At 45.0% G+C, this 16,675-nt stretch overlaps 1 protein-coding gene across 1 annotated transcript in view; it reads right to left on the bottom strand.

The window, feature by feature from the left end:
* Positions 1-2,166: 2,166 nt before the first annotated feature.
* Positions 2,167-16,675, bottom strand: part of LOC148454343 (uncharacterized) — a 68,253-nt gene continuing 53,744 nt past the window's right edge. Inside the window, 5 exon segments of the mRNA XM_088461012.1 lie at positions 2,167-7,657; positions 7,660-7,680; positions 7,683-9,008; positions 14,962-15,052; positions 15,215-15,304. Coding sequence (XP_088317138.1) covers positions 7,497-7,657; positions 7,660-7,680; positions 7,683-9,008; positions 14,962-15,052; positions 15,215-15,304 — 1,689 coding nt within the window. The 3' untranslated portion in view covers positions 2,167-7,496.

The raw sequence follows: 16,675 nt of genomic DNA, 5'->3' as shown, positions 1-16,675 counted from the left end.
AATGGACAAAAACTGTTGTTTGAACAAATTGTTTAGATCAAACATGTAACAAACCTGTCTGACGCCATTTTCATCTGTTTTCTAGCATTTAGGAGCAAATTGCTGATCATCAGTTACTCCCATACGTTACCAGATTTTCATTCCAAGCAATCAACTAGTTGGATGGTTGGACAGAAAATCTTTACATGTGTGGCCAGCTTTAAACCTTGCACACAAGGATGTTTTGTATGAAGTGGTGGCTAGTAACGAGTATGGACATCACCTTGCAATGTGTCCTTATGTTACTGCGCACTCACAACGTATGAAGGACATTCATTACCGCGTCTGACAGCTTCCCTCAGCTTTACCTCTGGAATGAACAACCACTTCCCCAATTAGTTTCACAATATTGCCCAGAGGATCATCACCACGTGTGAGGGTGTGGATTGCAAGATCTACAGTGAAAAGGTTGACAATGTCCAGATAAGACACCATATGGTAGGCAGTCAATAGGTCGACAGGGACAAAAAGTCAACAGGTAAGACAGTCGACAGGTACAAAAGTTTGACACCTAACCCTCCCTCCTGGTGCCTAAACCTCCGGTAAGTGCCTAAACCTAACTATCCCTCCTGGTGCCTAGCCCTCTGGTAAGTACCTAAAGGGGGGTATCCACTAGACGATAAAGTTGAACGATTGAACGATAATGATAAAATCATTCGATAATCATTCAAACATCGTTTGCAAATCGTGCAGTAATTGTTTCTAACGATGTACGATGCGCGCTCCCGCTGGTCGTTTGATCGTCTCCTCCATCAACTGAACATGCAGGTCAATTTCACTTGATTCCCTCTCTCCTGGTGCCTATTCCTAACCGTCGGGATAAGTGCCTAACCCTAACCCTTAAAAAAAAAAGAAAATCAAAACACATTACAACAATTTTTTTGTGGTGTCGACCTTTTTGACAATGTTGACCATTTGCACGCCGACTTTCTTACATGTCGACTTTTAGTGTGTCGACCTTTTGTTCCAGTTGACATACTGACTATCTAACATGTGGTGTCTGTCTAGACATTGTCGACCTTATTACTGTAGATCCGTAGACCGGATCCCCACTTGTGATGGGCTTTGAGTGTATGACCGAATCTAATGACAACCAACACGAGAGCAAGTACAGTGATGTGATAAAGAAATGGTGACCTCTGGCTTATCAGGGCATCATTAATAATCATCTAGTATCAGTCATTATGGGGTATTGTGTGTAGAATTTTGAGGACAAAAATTAATGTATTCCATTTTGGAATAAGGGTGTAACATAACAAAATGTGGAAAAAGTGAAGCGCTGTGAATACTTTCCGGATGCACTGTACATACACACACTTATACATACACAGTCACAGAACCTCCCCCCGACTCCTCTCTATCACCTTACTGCCAGGAAGGGTACAGTATACTCACCGTCTATACTCTGTCCCCTCCTCTCCCCCATGCTGCTGCTGGCCTGGCCTCTGACTGCCGTGTAGCCCCGCCTCCGTGTGACCCTCCTTCGAACTGCACCGTGACTGCAACTGCAATTATCAATGGCCGAGGTGCCCGCTGCGAGAGGGGGGCCCTGGGTGACGTGCACTCAACACGGAGAACAGGAAGCGGAGCAAGAGGTATGACGTCCGATGGAGCAGAGAGGACCAGCCCCAGCTGATAGCCTTCCACTGCCTGCTCCGGCTATGTATATGCAGAGCATGGCTGCGGAAGGCCCTGGACCACTAATACTTTACCGGCCCGGGGAGCCAATGGCACCCTGCCCTCCGGCCCTGCCTGCCCCTGGACCCTATAAACTTAAAAAAAAAAAAAAAGTTAACACGGGTACGTTTTACCATAACTTTTTTATTTTCCCCTTCCCACACATAACAAGTCTCCCTTGCCATGACCGCAAACACATGGAACCATTACATCCTCATCATGTACTTATGTACATACATATACACCACAGTAGAAAAGGTGCATACACACACGATTTTTTGAACGATTATCGTTAACGATATCGTTTATCGTTCAATCGTTGAAAAAAATCATTCACTTTCTAAGTTAAAACGATGAACGATTATCATTCACGTTTGTAGTTCAGTCAGACTGACCAACTCAATGATTTTCATTAAGGGAATATGCAAAAATCGCTTGTAGTTTAAAAAAAAATCGTTCATTACACTTTAAAAAATCTGATAATCGTTCAGAAAATCGTGTGTGTATGCAGCTTTATACTTGGTTATGAAAGATACAATGTAATTATGTGTTAATTTATCTGTGTTACCTATAAAGGAATGTTATTTACTGTATTTTAACGAGTTAAAAAGTATCTTAAACGAAGACAAATCTACATGCAAACTTTAAAACACAAGTCTTTATTATTATGTATATCATGACTCTTAGGAATTTATAAGAAAACAATAATTTCTTGGTTCAACCTGTACAAGTGGTTTATTGATATTAGTTATACATTTCCATTAAATGGTCATTAGTATATTTGCTTCACTATAATACAGCCTCATATCCTGTAACATTGTCAATAAATATATATTTTTTTAACCATGTTTTCATATTTATATTAAGACCTGTAAGAGCTTTATAGTCTCCAGCCATGGGAACAAGAAGTTGTGTACGCCGGTCCTGGTCTCTAACAGGACTGTCCTAGCTCAGGATAAGTAGTGTGTGTGCCTGGAAATCTGAGGACCACATCAATCAATAACTGACAGACCAAATATCTATATCATCACATTGTTACAGTGTCAGTCACCAGAGAGTGGTGAGATATTGTCCAAGGTGTGACTATTGTATACACTGGGTGAGTGCAACTGAACACACATATACATATATACTGATCACACACATATACAGTCAGGTGCATAAATATTGGGACATTGACAGAATTTTCATATTTTGGCCTCTATTCACCACCACAATGGCTTTGAAATGAAACATGTGATTTAACTGCAGACTTTCAGATTTAATTGGAGGGTAATTGCATCCAAATCAGGTGAACGGTGTAGGAATTACAACGGTTTCTATATGTGCCTCCCACTTTTTAAGGGGCCAAAAGTAATGGGACAAATTAAACAATCCTAAATCTAACTTTCACTTTTTAATACTTTGTTGCAAATCCTTTGCAGGCAATTACAGCCTGAAGTCTGGAACGCATAGACATCACCAGACGCTGGGTTTCATCCCTGGTGATGCTCTGCCAGGCCTCTACTGCAAATGTCTTCAGTTCCTGCTTGTTCTTGGGGCATTTTCCCTTCAGTTTTGTCTTCATCAAGTGGAATGCATGCTCAATCGGATTCAGGTCAGGGGATTGACTTGGCCATTGCATAACATTCCACTTTTTAGCCTTAAAAAACTCTTTGGTTGCTTTTGCAGTATGCTTCGGGTCAACACACGTCATCTCCGGGAAATGTAGGATTAATCGGAACCATCGTGAGCCATCGGAGCTGCTCGCAGCCCTTGGGGTTGCCTTAGCCTGCCGCAAGCACAGCGATCAGCGCTGGCTAAAATACATTCAGGTGACGTGTACAATGACGCTACTTTGCTAATTATGCACGCCCTTTAAACAGCGTTTTGGCGGCCTGACACGCCAGCGTTCGCACATCCACTGCCCCATTCACAAGCACCCTCCCTGTTACCACCCACAAACAGCGCTGTCACTCAAAGTAGCGACCTGATAGTGGCTTACAAGGAACCAAAATCAGATCGCAACGAATGGCTTGCGCACGCGCACTGCGAATTATATGCATGTGCAGATGGGTGAAAATCGCTCAGAAAGCGCGATCGCGCCTTAGCGAGCAGGTCTGAATCAGGTCCCTAGTCTCAGATGGGCGACTGTGTCTGCACCCACCTGTGAATCAGCCCAACAATGTCTGAGTCAGCCGTGACATGTGCCGCTACCAAGGCTGAATATGAAAGTGCCAGTATGGGCAGTTACCATGGTGTAACATATAGTAATTGTATACAATAGAGTGAGCCAAGGTACCATCAGCGTATCACGTACAGAGGCCTTAGCTGTGACTGTGATCTTTGGCAGTAATCCGAGTTATTATATTCTGACTGGTATGGAGGGATCACGTCTTCTAGGTGACAGTGATTCCTGTATGACAAGTGTTTGGCTACTGTACACATTTACATTAGTATATAACAGTGAGACGAGAGGATTCACAAAGTACAATAGTTTTTTATGGGATTACCACTACTAAGATAGAAGTGAGTGGGGAAGACAGTGTAACATGTGAGCTGGAGCAAAGAGTAGTACAGCCATGGCCAAAAGTTTTGAGAATGACACAAGAATTGGTTTTCACAAAGTTTACTGATTCAGTGTTTTTAGACCTTTTTGTCAGATGTTACTATGGTGTACTGAGGTAATATTACAAGCTTTTCATAAGTATCAAAGGCTTACTGACAATTACATTGTTTATGCAAAGATCCAAAATTTGCAGTGTTGACCCTTCTTTTTCAAGACCTCTGCAGTTCACCCTGGCATGCTGTCACTCAACTTCTGGGCCACCTACTGACTGATGGCCATCCATTCTTGCCTAATCAGTGCTTGGAGTATGTCAGAATTTGTGGGTTTTTGTTTGTCCAACCGCCTCCTGAGGATTGACCACACGTTCTTAATGGGATTAAGGTCTGGGGAGTTTCCTGGCCATGGACCCAAAATTGCAATGTTTTGTTCCCCGAGCCAGTTAGTTAATACTTTTGCCTTATGGCTAAGTGCTCCATCATGCTGGAAAAAGCAATGTTCCTCACCAAAATGTTCTTGGATGGTTGGGAGAAGTTGCTCTTGGAGGATGTATTGGTACCATTCTTCTGTGTTCTTAAGCAAAATTGTGAGTGATCCCACTCACGTGGCTGAGAAGCAACCCCACACATGAAAGATCTCATGATGCTTTACTGTTGGCATGACACAGAACTGATGGTAGCACTTACCTTTCCTTCTCCAGACAAGCATTTTTCCAGATGCCCCAAACAATCTGAAAGGGGATTCATCAGAGAAAATAACTTTACCCCAGTCCTCAGCAGTCCAATCCCTGTACCTTTAGGAGAATATCAGTCTGTCCCTGATGTTCCTCCTGGAGACAAGTGGCTTCTTTGCTGCCCTTCTTGACACCAGGCCATCTTCCAAAAGTGTTCGCCTCATTATACATGCAGATGCACTCACACCTGCCTGCTACCATTCCTGAGCAAGCTCTGCACTGGTGGTGCCCTGATCCCACAGCTGAATCAACTTTAAGAGACAGTCCTGGAGCTTGCTGTACGTTCTTGGGTGCCCTGAAGCCTCCTTCACAACTATTGAACCTCCTTGAAGTTCTTGATGATCCGGTAAATGGTTGATTTAGGTGCAATCTTACTAGCAGAAATATCCTTGTCTGTGCAGCCCTTTTTGTGCAAAGCAAGAATGACTGCACTTGTTTCCTTGCAGGTAACCATGGTTAACAGATGAAGAACAATGATTTCAAGTACCACCCTCCTTTTAAAGCTACAAGTCTGTTATTCTAACTGAATCAGCATGACACAGTGATCTCCAGCCTTGTCCTCGTCAACACGCTCACCTGTCACGATGTCAGCTGGTTCCTTTGTGGCAGGGCTTAAATGCAGTGGAAAGGTTTTTGGGATTAAGATCCCGATTCAGACCCGTTCGCTGGGCTGAGTTTGCACGCTATGGCCAATTGTTGCTCGTCTGCGCATGCGCGAGCCAGTCTAATGCAATCGGGAAGCGATCGCTGGAAGTACACAGACGGCCCACTACTTGAGTGACAGAATGTGCCATTTGTGGGTGGTGACACGGGAAGGTCTAGGAAAACGGGGGAGTGGCGGTGCGAACGCAGGCGTGTCTGAGTGTCAAATCGGCGTTCTTTGGGCATGCATAATTAAAGTGGAGCGTCATTGTACACGTCACCTGGCTTTATTTTTGACTGAGGCATTCGCAGTGCTTGCAGTAGGGTCTTCCATAAGCTCTGCGTATGCCTCCGATGGTTTGATGTAACCGACTGTTCAGTACACTTCCTAGAGATGAAGTGTGCTGCGAAGGGCAAGTAGGAGTCATTAGACTGGCTTGCGATCGCACTACCGCCGTATGCCAAGACATAGTGGGCATCCTGATGTCATGCCGTGCGATCGCGGGATTTGCATACTCGGCCCCCTGACGACTGCATGCGAATGCAGCTTAGCGAACTGGTCTGAATCGGGCCCTAAGCTCATTGTCTTGGCAAAGAGGGACTTTGTAATTAATTGCAATTCATCTGATCACTCTTCATGACAATATGCAGATTGCCTTCATAAACACTGGAGCAGCAGACTTTGCGAAAACCAATACTTGTGTCATTCTCAAAACTTTTGGCCATGGCTGTAGATGGAAAGACTCATGGACTGGTCAGGACACAAGTGTTGTTAGGAAACAGGGTGAAAATGAATGTGGCAAAGAGCAAACAAGTTTTGGACAACTGTACGGGGGGGGGAGAGAGAGAGAGAGAGAAAACATGGCAGGGTGAAGAGAATTATCTACTTAGTACGCATAGGAGGTGGGCGTCTGGAGATGGGGACAGGTTGAGCCAAAGGAAATTGCGATGAAAGAGTAGAAGAGCCAGATAGACAATTTGGAGCAGAGATGGGAGAAGACGAGGCTGATGAAATCTCCATTTCTTGGTGGGAGAGGAAGATCAATGAGAGCACTGAAGGAGTGAGGGGGAGAAGAATAGCAGCAGCAATGGCATCTCAGTTGCCAATGAACGTTCAGATGACCTACAAATATATTATATCAGAAATTGTCATGAAATTGGGAAACTGGACAGGGAAAGATGAATAACTGCAATAATGTCACTCACATGCTAGGAAGTTGCAGATTCTATACTGTCAGCTAGGATTGGTTCTAACTGGGAAAGAGGCCTGAAGCCTCACGTGTCCACTGGTCTTCAGTACCAGCTTTGCTGCAAGTGACATGCAGGTAAGACAGAAGCCAGCAAGAAGTGTCAGTGCTCCCAGTTCGGTAACGGTCAGGCAGGTCAGGTACAATAGTCAGGAGAAACAGTGGTGAAGGGTTTAAGTGAATAATCAGGAAAAGGAGACAAGCCAAAGGTCAGGTAAACAAGAAATTCCAATAGCAAATGAGCACAAGAATGCTGTAGTAAAGAACTGATACTGGAACAACATACTGAGCACTGAGTAGGATTAATTGGGTCTTTTGAATTGGGGCAGAAAACATGAATGTAACAATCTCATGTCCGCAGTTTCAAAAATAATGACATTTCTCACAAGAGGGATCACATGGACAAGCAGCAGAAGCCGCCCGAGGCAGACGGTCATGGAGAACATAGCTAAATCCCTCCACCTAGAATGCACGGGGAACGGGGTTGACTCCAATACCCAATAAAATGTTTTAAAGGTAATTTCTTCTGGAAAAGGATTGGGTAGACATGAATGTTGGTTATTTTCTCCCACAGAACATTCCCCCAGCCATGCCTTCCAATGTAAAGCGATAGTCATTCTACCGTGCGACGTCTCTGATGTATAACAAGACAAGATTTAAGTGCAAAACATCTCCCACATTCAGAGCAGGAATATGGTCTCTCTTCTGTGTGACTTCTCTGATGTACAACAAGGTCTGATTTACTTCTAAACCCTTTTCCACATTCAGAGCAAAATATGGTTTTTCATCTGAATGAATCTCTGATGTCTAACAAGTTCTACATTAGTTGCAAAACATTTCCCACATTCAGAGCAGGAATATGGTCTCTCTCCTGTGTGTATTCTCTGGTGTTGAGAAAGTTGTGATCTACATGTAAAACATTTCCCACACTCAGTGCAGGAATATTTGGATGCTCCTGTGTGACTCATCTGATGCCTAACAAGTTGTGACTTTTGTTTAAAACATTTCCCACATTCCGAGCAAGAATACGGCTTATCCCCTGTATGACTTCTCTGATGTCTAACAAGTTCTGAATTACTAGCAAACCTTCTCCCACATTCCGAGCAGCAATATGGCCTCTCACCTGTGTGACTTCTCTGATGTATAACTAGGTGTGCATTACTTCTATACCCTTTCCCACACTCTGAGCAAGAATATGGTCTCTCACCTGTGTGACTTCTCTGATGCCGAGAAAGGTCTGATTTATATGTAAAACCTTTCCCACATTCAGAGCAGGAATATCTGGATGCTCCTGTGTGAATCATCTGATGTCTAACAAGTTGTGACTTTTGTTTAAAACATTTCCCACATTCTAAGCAAGAATATGGTCTCTCTGCTGTGTGACTTCTCTGATGTACAACAAGGTGTGATTTCTTTCTAACCCATTTTCCACATTCCAAGGAAGAATACGGCCTCTCCCCTGTATGATGTAGAACAAGTTCTGGAGTAAAACATTTTCCACATCCAGAGCAGGACGTATTTGGACTGCAGTTGCTTTTAGTATGAGTAGATGTATACAGTGTATGATCTGTGGGTGTATACATGTCAGTGTGTGTGAGGTCTCCTCCATCACATGAGACTGATGCCTCCTTAGTATGAGTAGATGTATACTGTGTATGATATGTGGGGGTATAATTGTCAGTGTGTGTGAGGTCTCCTCCATCACATGAGACTGAATCCTCCTTAGTATGAGTAGATGTATACAGTGTATGATCTGTAGGTGTATACATGTCAGTGTGTGTGAGGTCTCCTCCATCACATGAGACTGATTTCTCCTTAGTATGAGTAGATGTATACTGTGTATGATATGTGGGGGTATAATTGTCAGTGTGTGTGAGGTCTCCTCCATCACATGAGACTGATTCCTCCTTAGTATGAGTAGATGTATACAGTGTATGATCTGTAGGTGTATACATGTCAGTGTGTGTGAGGTCTCCTTCATCACATGAGACTGATTCCTCCTTAGTATGAGTAGATGTATACTGTGTATGATATGTGGGTGTATACATGTCAGTATGTGTGAGGTCTCCTCCATCACATGAGACTGATTCCTCCTTAGTATAAGTAGTCGGATCTGTAGATTGTTCTGTTGGTAAAAATAAAGAGGTTAAAGTCATAAAATATAATTGTCCAGTTCACTCCAGAGCAGGCACTCCTCATTCAATTGAGAAAGACCAGGAACAAATAACCCCCCCCCACAAGAAGATATATAGGACCTGATTCCGAGCCAGATGCAGCTGTGACAGTCTTTGCCTATTTTGCCGCAGTTGAACCAGTGACTTTATGCCATCACACAGCCCTTCCCTGGTGCACGTCTGTGCGTCCCAATGTGCAAGGACTGAGATCGCCCACTCGCAGCATCACTGTCTGGTGCGTCTTTAGTCACACCAACCATACTTGTACCAGCCCTATGCCAGGTGCAGAGTCTCTGTCTGAGTATGGCCTCCTATGTGATCAGGTGAGCACCTCTATACACAGCTGCTATCAGTGACACTCTCATACAACGCTACCTCTGTTTAGTTCTCCCTGCATGCGTACAGATACAGATGTGTCCTCACAACTAGCCTCAATATGCCACATTGTGCGAAATGGCTGGCGCAAGTGAGCCAGGTCCCGTGCAACTCTTCTAGCATTGGGGATCTTTTTTTTTGGCTGAAAATGGTGTCTTAAATCGCAATGAGATGTGACTAGGACACACAAGGAGACTTTACGGAGTCTAAACTGTTGGACATCCTACGACATGGTTGCCCACTAGTAATCTCTATGGGTGAGAGACAGAGACTTATGAGAACCCGCATGACCTGCAAACCTTGAGCAATGAGACCATTGGAGAAGCTTCTCCTGAAGTTCATCAGGGACAAAAGTCTTTCCCTTAGGAGGGACTTTATTGGTCTTGGTGATGGAGATGCATATTTGGGTCAATGATAGGTCAAGGCTCCGGCAAACTGTCATCCTCTTGAATGAAGCGAGATAAAAAGAGTCAGATTTTTGATTCTTTGCACCAGGACAGAATGTAACATGTATTTTAAAATGAGAGGAACAATGTCTGCTGAGCTTCAAGGATTGAGTAGGTTTAAGATACAGTAGATTGTTCTGATCAGAGTAAATGGTGACGGGAAACTAAGCACCCTCTAGTAGATACTCAAATTTGTCCAAGGCAAGTTTCATGATGAGTAGCTCCTTGTCACCTATTGCATACTCTCTCAGCAGGAAGGAGTTCCCTAGAAAAAAATCCACATGGATGCCACTGTCCATCCTTGGCTTTTTGTGAGAGAATTGCTAGTACTTCTACGGAGGACGCATCCACTTCTAGGAAGATTGGTACTGCCAAATTAAAGTAATGTAGAAGTAGAGCGGAGGTGAAGTCCTTTTTGAGGTACTGGAAAACTGAAAAGGCCTCCTCTGGGTTAGCACCTTTCTTTGTTAGACCAGTGAGAGGTGTTACAATGGTTGATTAAATCTGGATAGGCTTTCTGCAATAGTTAGCGAACCCTAGGAAGCATTGTACTGACTTCAAAGTGCTTGGTTGAGGCCAATCAATAATTGCCTGGATTTTTCCCTGGAACCTGTGCAGAACACAGGCTGGAAAGGTGAAGACTGGAAGCTAGACACAGCACAATACTGCAGAGTAGATGGAGCATACTCAGAAGCAGCGGCTTGCAGGAACCCAGCGGTCAGCAGCGCAGGTTCAGCAATGGATCGGAGGTTGTAATTCCTCACTAGTAAGTCAGATCATGGGGGAATAAAGAACCACTTTGTTCCCAAAGTGTGTTGGTCAGGTGCTTGGTTAAATAGGGTGCTTTTGTCAGGGATAAGAGGAGGCAGTCATGTGAACGCAGTAGCAGGTAGAGACTGGAGGTTAGTACTCACCTGATCAAAGACAACATGGTTGTGCCCATGAACCTCATTGATGGGTAGGGACCTACTCCAAGAGAGACCAAAGTCCCTGTATGTGGACCTGAAGAACCAGCTCTCCAGCCCCGGAGACTGGCATTCATGGTCAACAGAATCCAGTTTCAAATGACGAAGGGGCAAGCTGCACTGAGATGTCTGAAGTCCAGCCTCCAAAGGAGGGACAGACGAGTCTGAGGGGAGACATGGATGATCAGGGACGGGTAGAGATGTGTGCAGTCCAATTTGGAAAACTATTCCAACTGGACCTCGAGGGAATGGAACCATCTGGACTGCTTCATGGAGGACACGTTTTCCCAAGAGATGCATGCAGAGATGGATGGAAACTGCCCTACACTGTAGGTCCAGTTGAATCAGTGATTGGATGGTCACACTCCTGTCCTTAGGGCGGAGAGACAAAAAGTGTAAAATAGCATGCCTAGGAAAACCATCCTCTGCAATGGTGCAAGACTGTATTTCTTAAAATTGATAATCCATTCACGTGAGATCAAGACCCGATATGTCAACCGAACAAAAAATCTCCACGGAAAGGGCCTTGATAAGAAGGACGTTCATATATGAAACAATGGAGACACCCAGAAAGTGGTGGTGTGCCACCATGACCACCATCACCCTTGTAAAGACACAAGGAACTGTTGAGAGGTCAAAGGGTAGAGTCCTGAAATGGTAATGAGCATATTAAACCGCTAATTGGAGCAGGAATTAGTGAGGATCCCAAGTGGGAATGTGGAAATAAACAAATGTCCATGGATACCAAGAAGAGCTTAAATTTCAGTCCAAAGAGGACATCCCCAGCAAATGGAAAACCCACCAAGGATCATTTAGACTCCACATCATCAGCATGTCAGAACCTCAACCAAAGAGCCCAGTGAGCTGCAACCGCCGAAGCTTCTCCAAACAGTGTGTCCCTCGAACACCTGGAAGAATGGTCAAAAGTTTCTCTAAATTAAAGAATAAATTTAAACCATAGACAATGCCAATAAATTTAAACCATAAATAAAATTAAACCATAGACAAATATGACCAGATGGGCCTTATTCCGCCGGCTGGAACAGATTACAGGGAGGTTTACTTATTTCTGAGTAACTCAAGTGGGTTACTTTGTCACACATGTGGTATAGGGATTCACTCCGTCAGCAACCGCCTGTTACCGACACCTCCAACTGCTTTGTACAGGGGGAACTCGCTCCCACCACCAGGCTCCTAGCACCGTCACCTTAAACCGATTCCTCCACCAAGCTCCCACACTGACACCTGGAACCGCTTGCTTCTTGGTATGTGTGTGTTGTTACCCTGCTGCAACACCTCCAGGTTGATGGCTGAAAATCCTCCACTGGCCACCTGCTATGGACCAGTTCTTGGAAGTTCAGATGATAAGCTCCTCTAGATGTTCAAAGGATCTAGAGATTTGGGCTCTCAGAGCCCTTTTATTGTACAGTTCTGACACAGGCCCTTTAACCAAGGATTGGTGATGCTTGTACTGTGCACATGTATCCTCCTGCAGAGGTTCAACATGGTTCTCAGTGGACAGAGGGTAATGTTCTCCCTTCTGTGCATGAGGCTGCCTGGCAAGAAAGTGCAGCCCTTAGCCTTAACAGGAAGCTGGAAGTCTAGGAGTGGGGGATGTTATCTCTGTATCCCACAACTAGAAAACATCCACTAGGTCTGCCCCAGCCTGTTCCCCCTGGTCAAAAATGGGCTCCAGAGAACAGACATCCAGACTCTGAGAAAGCAATTTCACTCTCATGCGGGACAGGTCCCCAGCCACAGTAAAGGTGCATACACACGTAACGATTTTTTTGAACGATTTGTCGATAACAACGTTGTGATCGTTAAATCGTTCAAAAAAATTGTTCAATTTAGAAGTTATAACGATGAACGATAATCACAAATGCACACTGCCGTTTGAAGTTATTGTTTATCGTCAGGCTGTCCAACATGACGATTTTCATTAAGGGAAGGAACATTATTCGTTCATCATTCAAAAAATTGTTCATTACATTTCGAAAAATCGTTCACTTTTTCAAGGGAAAATCTGAAAGAAAATCTGACAGAAAATCGTTGGTTACAAAATCGTTACGTGTGTATGCACCTTTAGAGTATTAGAAGCCAAGGAGCGTGTAGGTTCTAGCAAGATCTGTGGATGAGAAGCCTCCACTCCCCGAGGTCTAATAAATTACCATATATCTTCCCTTTTCTGCAGAGTAAGAAATTGTCCCCAATTACTAGCACACACCTGTAACTTTTACATGGCATTACATATTTATACCATACATAAGTACTAGTATATAGCTTAGCTCAGACCATATCAGGAGAATCCTCACTGAGAATTTCATGCACAGATATTACAATTAGGAGCACACAAGGAGGACCATGGGTTATGTCACATGTGGTGATGTCAGGAGGATCTGTCTGTAGTGACAGAAGAGGGTGTAGGATAAGAGAGTGCTGTAGTGACAGAGGAGAGTGTAGGATAAGAGATTGCTGTGGTGACAGAGGAGGGTGTAGGATAAGAGAGTGCTGTAGTGACAGAGGAGGGTGTAGGATAAGAGATGGCTGTAGTGACAGAGGAAGGTGTAGGATAAGAGATTGCTGTAGTGACAGAGGAAGGTGTAGGATAAGAGATTGCTGTAGTGACAGAGGAAGGTGTAGGATAAGAGATTGCTGTAGTGACAGAGGAAGGTGTAGGATAAGAGAGTGCTGTAGTGACAGAGGAGGGTGTAGGATAAGAGAGTGCTGTAGTGACAGAGGAAGGTGTAGGATAAGAGAGTGCTGTAGTGACAGAGGAGGGTGTAGGATAAGAGAGTGCTGTAGTAACAGAGGAGGGTGTAGGATAAGAGAGTGCTGTAGTGACAGAGGAGGGTGTAGGATAAGAGAGTGCTGTAGTGATAGAGGAGGGTGTAGGATAAGAGAGTGCTGTAGTGACAGAGGAAGGTGTAGGAAAAGAGATTGCTGTAGTGACAGAGGAAGGTGTAGGATAAGAGATTGCTGTAGTGACAGAGGAGGGTGTAGGATAAGAGAGTGCTGTAGTGACAGAGGAGGGTGTAGGATAAGAGATGGCTGTAGTGACAGAGGAGGGTGTAGGATAAGAGATTGCTGTAGTGACAGAGGAGGGTGTAGGATAAGAGATTGCTGTAGTGACAGAGGAGGGTGTAGGATAAGAGAGTGCTGTAGTGACAGAGAAGGGTGTAGGATAAGAGATTGCTGTAGTGACAGAGGAAGGTGTAGGATAAGAGACTGCTGTAGTGACAGAGGAGGGTGTAGGATAAGAGATGGCTGTAGTGACAGAGGAAGGTGTAGGATAAGAGATTGCTGTAGTGACAGAGGAGGGTGTAGGATAAGAGAGTGCTGTAGTGACAGAGAAGGGTGTAGGATAAGAGATTGCTGTAGTGACAGAGGAAGGTGTAGGAAAAGAGATTGCTGTAGTGACAGAGGAGGGTGTACGAAAAGAGATTGCTGTAGTGACAGAGGAAGGTGTAGGATAAGAGATTGCTGTAGTGACAGAGGAGGGTGTAGGATAAGAGAGTGCTGTAGTGACAGAGGAGGGTGTAGGATAAGAGATGGCTGTAGTGACAGAGGTGGGTGTAGGATAAGAGATTGCTGTAGTGACAGAGGAGGGTGTAGGATAAGAGATTGCTGTAGTGACAGAGGAGGGTGTAGGATAAGAGAGTGCTGTAGTGAGAGAGGAGGGTGTAGGATAAGAGAGTGCTGTAGTGACAGAGGAGGGTGTAGGATAAGAGATTGCTGTAGTGACAGAGGAGGGTGTAGGATAAGATATTACTGTAGTGACAGAGGAGGGTGTAGGATAAGAGATTGCTGTAGTGACAGAGGAGGGTGTAGGATAAGAGATTGCTGTAGTGACAGAGGAGGGTGTAGGATAAGAGAGTGCTGTAGTGAGAGAGGAGGGTGTAGGATAAGAGAGTGCTGTAGTGACAGAGGAGGGTGTAGGATAAGAGATGGCTGTAGTGACAGAGGAGGGTGTAGGATAAGAGAGTGCTGTAGTGACAGAGGAGAGTGTAGGATAAAAGAGTGCTGTAGTGACAGAGGAGGGTGTAGGATAAGAGAGTGCTGTAGTGACAGAACAAGGAGAATATGTGACTGTTCTGTACTTAGTGATTATTACTCACCTGTGCTGATATCTGTAGGGATTTCCTCCTCCTTACACTGCTGATCACCCATCACATACGTCTCCTCTTCTACTTTAATAAGTTCTTCAACCTGATTATCCCACAAGACAATACAAATAACACACATATAATAATGACGGATTGAATTCAGAGTAAACAGAAGACATCAGTGTATGAGACCCGCACAGCTGTCCTACAGATCATATACTGTAGCGTCACTTTGGTATTGGGCAACTCCCTGAATCCCACCTACCTGACCCTCCTGGGGGACACTGTGGTTCTCCTCTGTATGATCCTGGGAATAAAGAGGACGGGGACATCTCTCTGGGGTATTCCTGTTACTGGCTCCATCTGTAGGAGACACACAGTGACTGATTACACTGTATATATGTGATTATCAGATGATGTTATAGGTGGCCCCATAGCTGCTCTCCCCATTACAATACATGACAGTCTCCTCTTACCCAGTGATGTGAGGGGCCGGTGATTCTCCATCATCACGTCCTTGTACAGACCCCTGTGTCCTTCTATATACTCCCACTCCTCCATGGAGAAATAGACAGTGACGTCCTCACACCTTATAGGAACCTGACACACACAATGATACAGTCATCACCCAGACACATCCCCTGGTGTTACTGTATAATGTCCCATTCCCAGCAGTCACCTCTCCAGTCATCACCCAGACACATCCCCTGGTGTTACTGTATAATGTCCCATTCCCAGCAGTCACCTCTCCAGTCATCACCCAGACACATCCCCTGGTGTTACTGTATAATGTCCCATTCCCAGCAGTCACCTCTCCAGTCATCACCCAGACACATCCCCTGGTGTTACTGTATAATGTCCCATTCCCAGCAGTCACCTCTCCAGTCATCCCAAAGACACATCCCCTGGTGTTACTGTATAATGTCCCATTCCCAGCAGTCACCTCTCCAGTCAGCAGCTGAATGATCTTGTTGGTGAGTTCCAGGATCTTCTGGTCATTGTGTCTCTCATGTATCAGTGAGTGAGGTGGAGGCACCGTGATGGGGCTCTGGGTCCTGCTCAGTCCTTCGGACACACGGGGGCGGCTGCTGGGTGTCACACACTCTCCAGATGTCTTCTTCACTACTGTGTAATCCTGTATATTGAGAGACATTAATGTATAGACTGTGACATTCCAAGAATTACCCATCTTCCCAGTCAGGTTCCTGTTTTAGTAATAGATAGCGCTCCCGCCAGGCTGTTTCAGCGGGGCGCTACTTCGTGCCTTGTCTCTAAAGGGCTGATTGCGCCCTGGCCCTCTTAGCGGTGCCGTTCGCACCCATGGGTCATAGCGTCCGGTGGGTGGGGAAAACTGCGGAGTAGCGGCCACTGCTATTCACTATAACAGCAGCGCTAGGGGTAAGCCCGGCATGTCCGTAGGTGCCAGACAAGCACCCACGGTTGTGCACAGGAGTGCCCTTTATTTAGGTCTAGCACCCTGCTCGGTGATGGACCTAAAGTGAACACTAATAGAGTTAAGAGTGATGTCACTGTGACACTCCCAGACTCCCTCACCTCCCCAGTCAGGTCCCTGTGTTAGTAATAGAGATAATTATGATGTCACTGTGACACTCCCAGACTCCCTCACCTCCCCAGTCAGGTCCCTGTGTTAGTAATAGAGATAATAGTGATGTCACTCTAACACTCCCAGACTCCCTCACCTCCCCAGTCAGGTCCCTGTGTTAGT

Source organism: Taudactylus pleione, unplaced genomic scaffold (assembly GCF_031769625.1).
Source record: "Taudactylus pleione unplaced genomic scaffold, aTauple2 ptg001003l, whole genome shotgun sequence".
NCBI classification, from domain to species: domain Eukaryota; kingdom Metazoa; phylum Chordata; class Amphibia; order Anura; family Myobatrachidae; genus Taudactylus; species Taudactylus pleione.
This window is presented reverse-complemented; position numbering and strand designations above follow the sequence as displayed.